The 13,726-nt window shown below is 49.2% G+C and overlaps 1 protein-coding gene across 1 annotated transcript in view; it reads left to right on the top strand.

Moving 5' to 3' along the window:
• COL27A1 (collagen type XXVII alpha 1 chain) overlaps nt 1–13,726 on the top strand; it is a gene marked incomplete at its 5' end in the record, with an annotated part of 159,089 nt that overhangs the window by 98,544 nt on the left and 46,819 nt on the right. The window contains 3 exons of the mRNA XM_082009004.1: nt 2,592–2,645; nt 3,466–3,519; nt 6,778–6,831. Of these exons, the coding sequence (XP_081865130.1) occupies nt 2,592–2,645; nt 3,466–3,519; nt 6,778–6,831 (162 nt within the window). The remainder of the gene's footprint in view (nt 1–2,591; nt 2,646–3,465; nt 3,520–6,777; nt 6,832–13,726) is intronic.

A 13,726-nucleotide genomic window follows, 5' to 3' on the forward strand; every position in this document is an offset into this window, starting at 1 on the left:
ATGAGGGACCATCAGCCCTGTGTTCCTGGTCAAGGGAGGAGTCCAAGGAGTTTAGTTTACAGACAGATTTGTGCAGGGATGTGCTCACAAGCCCATATTGAGTTGCCAAGGGGGTCGCGCAGGACCAGGGCTGAGCTGGCACTGAACAGGAGGTCTCAGCAATTTCTCACATGCAGGGAAGGTAGAAGAGTGCATCTGCCTATCTGAGCAAATATTTCCTATCTGGTCCAAATATTTCTCTTTTTATTTGATGAGGACCATCCCATCCGCCTGCCCCTGTGGTTGCATTGGGCCCGTTACTAAGGACTGGTGCCCTCTTGTGTACAGTACAGATACATGCTTTTTTCATGAAGAAAAATGGCTTTATTTTCCATAAAAATGTAAATGGATATTAATTTGTTTTCTGTTAGAGTGTAAAGTTTTATTCAGGGGTAGCTTCCAAAGACAAATCAACTATGTCATTCATTGTATCTCAGTTGCAGACTGCTGGTTTTCATTGGTGGTTTAATTATTCACAGTACAGCCATAAAGATAGTAAAGAGCATAAAATGATGTATTCCACACATCGGTTCTCTCTCTCACTTTTATTACTTCAAGCCGTACCCTCTGGGTAATGATGTCAAGACTCTGTGACAGTTACAGATTTTATTGCTTGTCTGCAGCAGCCTTTGGAAAGCCCCTTGCACTGATGGTCCCTGGTGGGGCAGTAGCAGAAGGAGGCTCAGTCCAAACTGTCAAGGCATACAAGAAGTAAAAGGAACGATCTGATGTGGGTCGCTTTTTACAGAAGGAAAATGGAGGAACAAAGAGTCTGTGATGTGTCCAAGGTGGCTGCACAGAAAATCCGTGCCCAAGTGAGCTGTCTCAATGGCAGCTGCAGCCCTGAATTGAATGGGGAAGAAGGGGTTTGCCGTGCAGGAGATGTGGGAAGATTTTTTTCCCACTCCAGTAAATTCACATCTGGCCCTACAACTTCTGTGCCAGTGCCCTGACCGCATGAGCTGTCCTCATCTTGCAGATTGACTCTGTAACACGATGATGTTATGTTGGTGTCCAGACAAACCCGGGCTGTCCTTTGAAAATCTGCCCTAGGAGATCCTCAGCACAGCTGTGATTTCTATCAGACTTCTTCTCTACCAGGACAAACTTACCAATGACAGAAATAACTATCATGAAATCAAAACCTCAACCAGGCCTCCAGCTGGCATAGCATCCTACAGCTTACTATGCTGTTGTGAGCTAAATGAAGTGGGAAATATGCTTTCATTAAACATAGCTGAGTCAGCAATCTCGATCCTGAGAGCTGCAAAACTTAAGACTGAAGCCAGTAGAATCCAAAGATTATCAAAGAGAACAATACAGTTAATACATACTTAATAAAATCCATGCGTTCAGGGGGGGAAAGAAATCCTTACATTGGTTTACAAGGGCCAACTGGTGACAACACAAACTCTGGGGTTTGTTTTTAATAAGCTGCTTAGAGCCCAGAAAATATTTCCCCTTACACTTTAGCTGTTGGAAGGTAGGTCAGATTTTGGGCGTAAACTACTTGGCAGAACTTGCTAACTCCTCCTTCCTCATCCCCCCAAGCACACAAACATAACACACCTAATTCCCGGTGCATTACAGGGCCTGCAAGGGAGAGTGCAGGCAGTCACAGTGGGAATTGCCACCGTCTCCAAAAAGGAGCAGTGGACATCCCATCGCTAGAGCCATGCCTTCTACTCGTCCTTGCGTCAGCGGGTCACGGTGGTGCTCACGGAGGCTTAAACCTCGTCTCCTGTTCTTGGCTGAGCTGTAGGGCCCAGGATGTCCTTGGGGGAAGTGAGATGTTCTGCACGTGGGGATAAGTAAGACTTTTGTAATTAATAAGTGATTTTTTGGTATGTTAATTTTTTTAACGCCAAATGGTGGCTTGTTTTAGAAGGGATAGTATCTTTAGGGTGGACCATGTCAGCATCCGGCTCTGAACCCCTCATAAACGCAGGCATCCAGATCGTTGTTGTTTGCACTGTGGGCTCAGTGTGAGCCGCAGGATAGGGAGTCCTCCCAAAACACCTATGGTCTCCTTCTGAAAGCACCAGCCATCTATTCCAGGCAGCATCTCTGTTTTTTTCCAACTTGCTCCCTGCTCTCAGCAGGGCCTGATGACCATGTACCTCTAAAAACACCAGAATTTGCAGGGATTATGATACTGCAGAACAGGGAGGGTTGTCATGCCTTGGGCAGGAAGGGCTGGAGATCTCATGGGATCCAATCCCAGCAGTGTCTGGAGTTGAAGGTGATCTTGAGGGCATTGCTTGTTTCTTGTTCCTCAGTGGTTTGATGGCAATAGTAAAGTCCCTTCTCTTGGCATATGGAGGATTAGCTAACTCTTGCTGTAGTCCTTCAACTACTCTGATGAGATGGATACTTGAAGGAGGCTGATGATTATTCTGTGCTGGAAGATTTTCTGGTAGAAATCTGATGGCATAGGCTACAATTTGTGGATCTTTTAGTTGTTTCATTGCTTTAGATCAGCATTGCTGCCAGCTCGGAGTGCTTGCTAGCAAAAGTCCTCACTCTTCCTCATGGACTTGTCTCTCTCCTAGGGCGACCGTGGCTCGGTGGGACCCCCAGGCCCTCCAGGAGTCAAGGGGTCGATGGTAAGGAGTAAGTCTGCATTCTCTCGCTCTTGCTGCTGCCTCTCTCTGTCCTAGCGAAGGGTCTTTTGACTACATGAGAATAGCTGCAAATTCTTCCTGTCTCTGTGGGGATGGGGAATGGCCACTTGACTATAGATATTCAGTTATAACCTCTCCTCAGCACTCGCGTTCAGCAATTTCCCCTTCAGAGAAACACTGGATTCCGACACGTCGTTGGAACTGCACGTTGTTAGAGCTGCAGAACGCAGCTCCATCAGCTGGGGACCTGTTGTGTCAAGTGGAGATAACTAGGAACTGCAAGCTCCGGCACTTGAAGGATTGCCTGCTTCCAAGCATCCTGGCAGCTGAACAGACAGGGTCCGGGAACAGGGATTTCCAAACCTTGGTTGTTCACATCCCACGAAGTTGCCAGGGGCAGCTGGAGATGCCGAGCTGCCTGGGCAGCACACTCGTGTTTTGCTGCGCTGTGTGCCTTGTCATCTGGGGATCCTCATTTAGGAGTTTAGCAGAGGGGACCTCAACACTCAGATCCTGTGTACAATACCGCAAGACCCAAAAGTAGATTTTCACATTAATTCTGTCCATTCTCTTCTGGGCCGCTCAGAAAATCTAGCTACTTATATTGCTAGCAAGGTAGGAGCTGGGCTTTTGGCAGCCTGGCCTTCTCCCTCTGCCCCTGAGCAATTTTACCCTGGCAAATAACAGCCCTGCCTGACCTTCCAAGCAACCAAGGCTTTTTTTCCTGTCTTCCCACTTGGAGGAAGAAGGACTGAGCAGATCCTGTGAATTCACACCAAGCATGTTCTTCGTTCCCTTTTAGGGGCACCCTGGGACACCAGGAGGAGTGGGTTTTCCTGGGATCCCTGGACCAACAGTAAGTAAAGGCTATCAACACCTAATACCGCACACCAGAAATCAGCATGCCGTGTCCTGGGCATTCAGGGCCTGAGCCAAGCAACTGTGTCCCAGCTGATTTGAGTTTGATAAAAAAAAAAAGATATTGGGAAAGGGATGGGGCATGGGTGGGAGAAGCACAGAGAGACATGCTGAAAAAAAAAAGTGGTGCTTTGTCCAGACTTTTGTAGCCCATTTCCCCGATGGGGGATCCAGAACTCACAATCCAGCCTCAACCTTTGAGCAGGACACAAGCCCACTGGCTCAAGGTGTATCGCCAGGCCCTCTATCTCTGCTAGGAGCCGTTGGCAGCATGGTGATCGCATCACGCGACACAGCGACTGCATCATATGGTGGCTACATCGTGCAGTGCCTGCGTCACGCGTTGTCAGAGACCTTCGCTGGAGGGAGAGGGGCAGCGGCGCAGCCACCCCAGACGTGCCCTGCGTCGGGACGGGCTCACCCGCTCCGTGTGCAGCTGGGGCTGGAGCGTGCAGTTGGCGTGGAGGTAGATTTTAACGTGGCTCCAGTTTCCCACGGCCGTTGTTTAGACGGGGGCCCGGCTCTCCCCGCAGCACAAATGCCGCTGCGTGTCATTTGCTGGAACCAACAGAAAGGCAGCTCTGAGCGGGCACAGGGAATGGATTTTGCTCAGTGTGTGAATTCCCACAGCGTTGTTAGCTGGGAGGAAGATCACAGCAGTGGAGTGCCCAGGCAGCGCCAAAGGTTTGGCCTCCAGACCAGCGGCAGCTCTGCCCACTGCGGGAAGCCCGGGGACGCTCGGGGCGCACCAGCCGCAGCCAGCTGCTGGCTGGGGAGAGATTTCACAGTTGCGAGTCAATGGAGGTGAGGGAAAGAAAAGGTCTGAGGTCAAGCAGCACCTCGGGGTGACCCGTCCCTGCCTGAAGAGCAGCAACGTGGCACTGGCCCTTACAATAAAAGGAGGAGGGTGCTGCCCGCAGCCCCCAGCAGTAAGCTGCTCTGTGGCCCCTCATGGCAGCACTTGCTGTTGACAGAAGACTAGGAGGCAGCAGGATATCTCTATATGTCCCTTTTTTAGCAACTTTGCCAGCGCATTAGCTGCTGCGTGACTTGGGGATGGCCAGAGCATTAGGCAGGCCCCCAGCTTTACTCCACGCACGTGAGCACGGGGGAGGACAGGAGCATGTCCTCAGCGGAGGCAGGTTCTGCACTGGCCCGGTGGCACAGAGCTCCCAGTCCTGAAGCACTGTCCAGTGCACCACTAACTAGGACCTTTACTGGAGGCTACGTTTTGTCTTACTTCACTGGGGCGTGACGACAACAGTACGAGTTGAGGCATCAGCTCTGACTGGAGATGCCGAATCCAGGAGCTGAGACAGCCTCCGGATCCTTCCGCTTCCTTCAGCTCCCTGCTCTCCTGCAGGCAAAAGCTAACGAGTTCATCCAAGCAAAATGTTTCCTCCAAGACTGCATTTTAAAAAGCCGTAATTCAATAAGTCAAACTTCCCCACAAAGCCAGTAAATCAAATAATCCCCTAATATCAAATCCCCACTCATTAACTCCAGCTGTTTCGGCCTGCTTCTCCACCAAACGCCATTCGCTTTTCAAGCCAGACCTGAGGCATGCTGTTGTTGTTTGTCCTAAACTGTTAAAACCTTGGAGATTAAGCTATCCAGTGAGCCTTAGCAGCTCTGATGGTTGGTCAATTCAATAGAGGGTGATTGGGAATGGGGAGCAAAGGTACAGTCAATGGTAGGAAACTGTCCTTAATTTCAGCTCACTGAGGCTTGTGAGTTCCTTTTCCCTCTTCCTGCTTACCATCATGGTACATCTTTTGTCTTAATACATTGTTCTGAAAATAATGTGCACATACAGGTATATTAAAGGTCACTCACCTTCTCCTAAACAGTTCCTTGAAACTCCCAGCATGGTGTCTAGTTGCTCCCTCAACATTTTGCCATCACAAGGAACGTTTCTGTGCTTGTATTTTCATAAGCTTTTTGGGATAAGCTGAGGCTTCCAGGAGGATATTCCAAATACCAACAAAGAATTTCATTTCAGTATGTCTTTATCATAAAAATCTCTGTAAAACAGGCATCTGACACATTACTGCTTGTCTGTGCCAGTCGCTACTGACCTCACTAGCAAAACTGAGATTTACTGTGATTACAAATATAGTTACAGTCAACTAACTTTTCCATCTTGAGCGAGAACAGCTAAGCATTTGTATTCTGAACTTACATGCCATGCAGAAAGACACCTCCGTTCCAAAAGCAAAATCTTTATTAATGGCAGTGGTACAAGCGGTAGGAAGATCACAGTCCAATTTTGTTCTGATCCCTGGTGGAGTTTGCAGGGTTGACAGTTGGTAAAAGCTATTAATATATAAATAGCAAAACTTGATGTGGAATGTTTGAGAGAGTAAGAACGGAATGTGTCATTCTGAGGTTTTCTTTTCTGACAGCAGAAAGGCGCTAACTTTCAATATGGGGTTTTAAAGTTATAATACAGAAATAAGTCCTGTTAATTGAACATATCCTTTAATTTTTGAAACTGATAAATATTCTAACAAAAAAAAAAACCTGTTTAATTTTCTTCTGCATTTTCTGTGTGCGCATTAATGAATCAAGTGTGTACAAACCCAGGTTAAAAGAAAACCTGAAACCTTTCTGTAAGTGTAAGAGCAACAGGATCATCCGCAATGCCACCAGTCCAAATGAAATTAGCATCTATCTGCCAGTATGAATACTTATAAAGCACTAACAGGGCAACAGTTACTTGAAGATAAAATCAGTATTTGGCTGAAAAGGTCAAATTTGGATACCTAAGATGAGATGTCTGATTTTGTATTTGGACAACTGAAAAACAGATCCTGGTTATTATTATTTTTGTACAGATACTGAGCAACAGCTGCTTTTAATAGCTTCGGAGGGAATTCTGGATGATCGACTTCTCTTCAAATCACACCATTTACACAGACAACAGGCTGCAGATACTTAAGCATACAAACCTCAGCCAGGATCCTTGGCCTAAATGTTCATAATCCAAAGACAATCAGTGAGTTTAAAAAAAAAAAAGACCATTTATAGACAAGTAAATATGGTAATGTCTTTGGCAAGAGTTTAATGAACCAACCTGCTGGTCAAGGGTCTGCGTCTGAGGCCCCTGCAGATCATGTAGGGATGTGGGGTCTCACCGACAGCTGCTGCCTTCCTCCTCCTCCATCTTCATTTTATTTCCCTTTTCCCCTTCCAGGGTCCGGCAGGAGTCCGTGGTGCGCCAGGGATAAGAGGGATGAAAGGCCGCAGGGTAAGCACTTTCCACGAGCTTTTATCCCTCTCCTCTTTCAGCCGTCAGAAGAGTAATCTGGTGTTAGCTTGGGGGTATGAAGACGAGCAGCAGTTGGGGCAGCAACTCCGCAGCCATCTTTCTGCTGTGTATAAAGACTGCGGTCGTTGAAGCAAGTCTTACCAGGCATGCGAACGCAGGGGATGTATATGGGCAGAGGAGTCTCCCAGTGTACAGTTTATTGTGGAAGTGGTCCAGCTTGTCTTTTCCAACCACCTGCAGTGTCAAAACAGGGTTTACAGACACTTCTGGTGAGGATGGTGAAGATTTAGTCATCTGAAGGTGTATCTAGGCTGGGGAAAAGGGTGCAGGTAGAAGACCAGAAAAGGTGCCTTTGCTGCCAAGGGACAGAGAGCAGCCGAGATGTGAAGTGGTGTGATTTAACCGGAGGCAGACAAAGCAGGAAATGTTATGCCATGACATAGAATCAAGAGACGAGGCAGGCAGAAACGGAGCTGACAAGGAGCCAAACAGCCTACTCTTTCCATGTCTCCCCTTTCAGTCTCGCAGGATTAATATCTTCTGGCAGCGTTCCGCAGGGTTGTGCGAAAGGTGTGCTTTGCATTGTCAGTAGATCAGATGATAAGCATGTCCCGTGTCTTCCTATGGGTTTTTCCAGACCATAACACAAGGCCCTGGTTTTATCTGCACACATCTAAACAAGTACCGCGCTGTAAGCACGCGTGAGTCCTCACTCTGCCTGCAAGGAGCAGACCCCAGCTTCGTACTGGGTAACGCTGGCACCACTGACAGTGCTGCAAGTGCGTGTTACGCTGGATAAATATTTCGCAAGCACTCTGTGTCAGTTCACGTGTGGTTCTTCCTGCTCTGTTTGGGTGACAGACGACAGCAGAATGACCTCTAGACCTGCCAAAGCTGCTTGTTTTCCTGCCTGTGGCATCCAACCCATGTCCCACTGAGCTCCTTAATCTTTCTTCTTCTTCTACGGGACATTTATTGCAGGAACATCCCTGCTTTGGGTTGTTTTTCCTTGTCCAACTGCTTTACAAAGTATTAATAACAAGCGCACATTGTTCTGTTGAAGGCCCCAACAACAACATATTTTGCATTTCTGCCTCCAAGGATCTTATGATATCTGTCTCCGTGTTTCATTTTCGAAGACGTAGGCTGGAGTAAACTATATATTTTACCCACCCCCCGTCGCTGCTTCTACCGCAAGTCCTGCTTGGGGAATTCGGGACAGCCAAGGATTGCATATGTTTCCCTATACCAGAGCTACTACTCACTTCGAATAGCTGGGACCAGCAAACGGAAATGGAATAACCAACTAGAAGGCTTTATAACCACAGAGTTATGTACCCTGGAACTGCTTTAAGCTTTAAAAGCACAGCTAGAAGGACACCAAGCTCGGTAGATGCATATCAGGGTTCAGCTTTTAACTTGTGGCTGGGGAAAACAGCCTCCTTGCCGCTGTTCTCCTTGGTGGGGAGGCCCATGGATCTTATTCCTTGGCTCCACTCTCAGAGGTTACCCTGGGGAGCAAGATCTCTCTGTGCTCCAGAGCAGCAATTAACCGAGCTGTCCGCGACATCCATGATCATGGTGGATGAGAAACTGGAGGCACTTTCACAGGAGGCTTTGAATGGCTGGAGGAAGGTATCTCAAGGTAAAGCTACAGCACAGCGCTGAAGGGGAAACGCTTTCTGAATGAACCCAGGCTGCTGACTGCGCGGGCTCTTGGCGAGGTGGGTCCTCTGAGGAGATCAGACATTTCTGCCGGTGCCTTTAACGTATGCAGTGACAGAGAAGGAGTCAAAGCGCTGCCTTCCCAGCCGCCAGCTGGGGATGCCAGCCGCACCCCCGGGCACTGAGCCTCTCCTTTCGGCAGGCAGCTGCGGGCAACTGCGGCGTTTGGCTCTTGGGTTGTGTGAGATTCATTTGCATAAATCTTCTTTGGCTTCTTATGTCTGCCTTGGCCTAAAGTCCCCAACCCACAAAGAGAGTACAGCTGAGCAAGGCATTTCCAGCTCCACTTGTGCTGTCAGGAATGACGAGGGGGATATTTATTATCACACAAGGTAAAACCAAGAGCGAAGTCGGATTTAGCTGCTAAGAAAGGCAACCAGCTGGCACAGCAGGGACCTGCCTTTGGGTGTAGCTAGATCCAGAGAGAGGGTGCCAAACCCTCAGGAGAAATCCTGCAGGACACCAACTGCCGCCAGCGCTGTCTGTCCTCAAAACGGCGTACCACGTGGTAGAGACGTGCAACTTCATGGCCTTGCATTGCGTTTCCTCTCCAGATGTTGAGCCCGGCAGACCCTGTGCCAGTCACTCCCCCAGACCCTCCTGTGCTGAGGAAGCCCAGGCTTCAAAGTGCATCCCAGCCCCGACAAGCAGAAATGCAGCAGTGGCTCTGTCCCCGCTGGCTGCAGAGCCCTGCAGAAAGTCACCCCAGGAGGTGCAGGACGTGGAGGCAGCACAGGAGGCAGTGCCTGGGGAAGAGGGTGCCCTGAGGTCTTGATCTTGCCCTAAGGACACCGGTACCAGAGAGGGGTAAGCCTCTGCCAGCGGGCGCTGAGCAGCTGGATCTGCTGCTGGTGCCCTGCACAGATCCTGCCCTCGATACCTGCTGCTGGGCTGTGGCACGGTGGGGCTTTGGTGCGTTTGAGCCCCGCAGTGATACAGTCCGTACAGAATTTGCAAGACAGACAGACAGGCAGACAGACATCCTTTCTACCATCCCCAGGAGAGAGGAGGAACTTGGGCTTTCCTCAAGCCCGTATGATGTGGGAAAGTCGGTATTGTAAGGACCGGCAGATCTCCTGCCTGGAGGATTTCTGGTTTGTCTCTCTCTCTCTTTCTCTCTCTCACACACACGTTGTCCTTCTCTTCATGCTCACCGAAGATATTCCAGGCACATAGTATTCTTTGTTTGCTTAGTTTGTCCTGCTATTCCGGCTCTTGGTTTTCTGAGGATGGGGAAATGATCCCCCAATTGTAATTTCAGACATTACCCTCTCTCTATCCTAGTTTACAAAAGGGACGTAATTCAATTCAGAGTGGAAACATGAACACAGCCTCCGCCAGATGTTTGTGGATTCCATGAGCTCTGTGTGTGGATACTTCATTAAAGTAATTTTGCTTTTGAAGGAAACGTAAATAGCAAATATGGTTTCGATTATGAAGAACAATGGAGACTTTTGGGGGTCCATATTTATGTTGTGATAGCTTTTGTATTGTCAAGATATAAGTACATATTTTAAAAAGAAAATTCTTTAAAAATTGTAACCTTCTTTTTAGTCATGACAGGGCTATTGTTCCTTCCCAAGTCTTTGTTTAGCCCATCAAATTGATACTGAACAATCTTCCACAAACGCGGTTTCCCCTCTCCTCTTCCCTAAGGATAAGAAACTTGGATGTGGGAGCCCAGGCTTATTTCCCTTCATCCATACTCAGCGTAGCACTTAGACATGTGCTTAACATTCAGCTAGTGACAGCTATGCACATGTTTAAACCTAATTATTTAACCAAATCAAGGTTTAAATTTGGAGGCAGCTGATTCAGCAAGTCCCTCACCCTACCTCACTTGAATTCAGAAGCACATTTCTGGTAATCAGCTCTTTGCAGCAGGGAAGCACATGGTCTCTGGCATCCTCTATCAAGGATATCAATATCAAACAGCCCAGGTATTGACTGAGAATCTCAACAAAAGGCTAAATATCAACTGGAGCCATGACTTTGCAACTCAGATCACAAAGCTGCACCTGAAATCCTTCTGTAAAGTGGCTTTTACCTTGCCCCGTTCTTCTGGCCAAGGTGTCTGTCAACATTTCTGACATTTTATCCCCTCACTGGAGGGGATGCTGGGTGCTGGCTCAGGCAACTCAGAGGAGCTTTTCAAATCCCAAAGTGTATTTCTCTCTTCCACCGTGCCATTCATTCACCAAGCTCCTGCATTAACTATGGCCCGGGTGAAGGCTGCAAAGATGAGATGGGGTGTGCAGACCTGCTCTCCCCGCACTCTGCCGCTCTGCACGGGAGAGGACCGCTATCCCTCTGCCACATGGACCCGATGCTTCGCAGCATCGCTGACTGCAGGAGTCTGTAAATGCTAGAAATCTGTGGTGTTATCTAAGCAAACCTGAAAATAGTTGCTTTTTCCAGGCCCAGCTGAGAAGTTGTTCATGGAGAAAATGCAGAGGTATATTGTTTTGCTCCCAGGGATCTTTCTAGTTGGCTGGAAAAGCATTCGAAGTGTTTGAGGAAAAGTTAGCTACAGATCTATGGCCAGCAACGTCTCCCTTCAGCTTCAGTCAAGGCGTCTGCTTGCTTTTCATTTGGCTGGGCTGTGATAGTGAAAAATCAGTATTTGGATGAAGGGGTACGGAAGAAGCTTTGGATTTCTGGAAAGGAGCTACTAACTGCTTGTTCATACTGCTGCCTTTGCTATTCAGCGGCTTTGCCCAGCCAGGAGTGTCTTGCTGCCTGCTGAGATCCAGGACCTCAGCACAAGCGTGACTTACTGCGGCTGGAGCAACCGCATTGGGACACAGGGACACAGAGCTGTGATTTCCTGCATGACACCAGTTCGGCTCCTCGTGCCTGACAACTCAACCAAGAGGGGAAAGTAGATAGCAATGAGTGATGACACTTGGTCTGGTGGCTGATGTGCTGCAGTGGCACGTCCCTGTGCTGTGACTCCCTGTGGGATCTCAGGTGAGCTGCTGCGAGGTGGACATGGCAATGCTTTTGGACCACATATCCATGTCCAACTGGCTTTGGTGAAACAGCTGAGCAGGTTCTCAAATGCTCCATCAGCCGTGAACCTGTATCTCTCTCTGCCTTGGCTGCCCACGTGCAGAGGAGCAGACACAGATCTCGATTTAACCCTCCTTTTTTCCCTGTTTGCATTGTGAAGCTACTTGGAGCTTGCACTGTTTGTACAGCCCCGGCTCAGGGGCATCTCTCCTGAGCTGTGTACTGCCGTATAAATACTGACATAGGCTAAAGAAAAGCTTCCTTCTCCGTTTCACGGGCTCCTGGAGGTGCTGCCACGGGTGACCAAGCCGTGCCTTTCACTGTACCCCCTTGCCCCATTCGAAGGACGGGTCCGTGCTGCTTATGCCCTTAGGAGGTTGTTCCCTGAGGTGCCTCTCTACACGCTCGCCCTGGTCCGTCTGCCCTGCCATGCTCAGGGTAGGCATGCCTGGCTGCTCAGTTAATTTTGAAGTACTGAGGGTCCGAGGGGAGCCCGGGGGGCTGCGCTCAGCCCTGCCTGCAAGGCCAAGCCGCCGGGTCTGCAGGGGGAAGGCACCGTGCTGTGCCTTGCAGCGTTTGGCATGGGATGCTCCCTGGAGAGCTGCCAGGACCTCACTCACTCATCTCTAACCGGCGTTGTCAGTAAAAGAGAGTTTTAAAGATTTAACTAATTGACTAAATGTAGCCTTTCCTGTCAGGGTGAATTAGGGGAAGCCTTTATCCTGGGTTTCAGCCCAGGAGGCTGGGGAAGATGAAGCTTGCCAGATGCATTTGCGAATACGGGGTCACTTTCTCCTTCTTTAGGTCAGATGCCGATGAGATGTGTTGTGATGGGATTAGGCAGGTGACTGTTGTGAAGTGAGATTGCCCTGGCAGATCCTGCGATGCTGGTGACAGGGCTCTGCTGGAAGAAACGAGGATACCGTAAACTTCCCCCCAGCCAGCCAGCCCTGCCGCGTTGGGCCGCTGGGAACCACAGCCGTCGCTGTGCTTGCTGCAGCGCTGAAGGAGGGCTGAGGACACCCAACAGCCTCCACCCAGCTCAGAGCAGCCCAGCGCTGGCAAAGGGGCTGGACAGGGCAGGACAGGTTACAGAAGATGGGTCTGGAGGGGCCGGACACATCCCACTTTCCTTCCCCAACGGCATCTGTCCTGGAAGGGAAACCTCTAACCTGGGTCATCACTGTCGTTTCCATGTCCCACTTGCCTCTGATCCCTGCTCCCTCCTTCTGTAATACCAGGGCTGAGCTAGTGAATCCTTCCCCTCCCCACATTCTTCCCCTTCTTCACAAGCAGGTCACCCCATCATCTTGGATAGTAAAGATGTAATTGCACAAAATGTCTGAACAGCTTGCTCAAAGAGGAGGGGAACGGTTTGTTTTCCAGGGAGGATGAGGAGTTGAGTGGCAGGGTGCTTACCCAGGGTGCCGGTGCCGTACACATGCTGATACCTCCCTTCTTTTTGGGCAGCCCAGTACCCAGCCCAGGGCAGGTCTGTGTATTTTGTTGGGTGTCCCAGTCACCCCAGATGCCTCCAAGCCTTGCTCTCCCACTATTCCAACTTACAGCACTGTCTGGCTTAAGCTGTCAGTAACCCCGCTTTTAAATGACCCTCTGGTTTATGTCATTGTGCTTTGAGGTTTATTGGGACATGGATTAATAAAACTTTTGGTCTTTTCTGCTCTCTGATCTAGTGGCCAGCATGAGCCGGGGCACTTGGGGTCTAGGGCTGTTGAGAGCTGCCAATACATTAGTGTGGCAAAGCACCAACCTGTGGAACACCCCATTTGGTTGTGGTAGTCCCATCTGGTGCACAGTCTTTCTCTGTCCGTCTGTCCTGGAGGCCAGGCTGAGCATTCTTTAGAGCTGTGTCTTACTGGCATACAATGCAGGCTTTTGGTTATTTAATCTCTGGTACACTCAGTGGCACAGGGTTTTGCCAAGCGCAGTAGAAGTTTTTGCATTATTTTATGTTGACGGTGTTTGTCTGCTGTAATAATTTGGCTACGTTTCCTATACATCTTCTGCTGTTACACTGCCTTTCTTTGTGAGTCTCTCTCTCCTTGCCTGTCACACTGGAGTTGCTTTTCTAACGCATTGGCTCCCTAGCCCTGTTAGTACTTTTGGCACTCAGTTT

This window comes from Phaethon aethereus (assembly GCF_964289735.1).
Source record: "Phaethon aethereus genome assembly, chromosome: 20".
NCBI lineage: Eukaryota > Metazoa > Chordata > Aves > Phaethontiformes > Phaethontidae > Phaethon > Phaethon aethereus.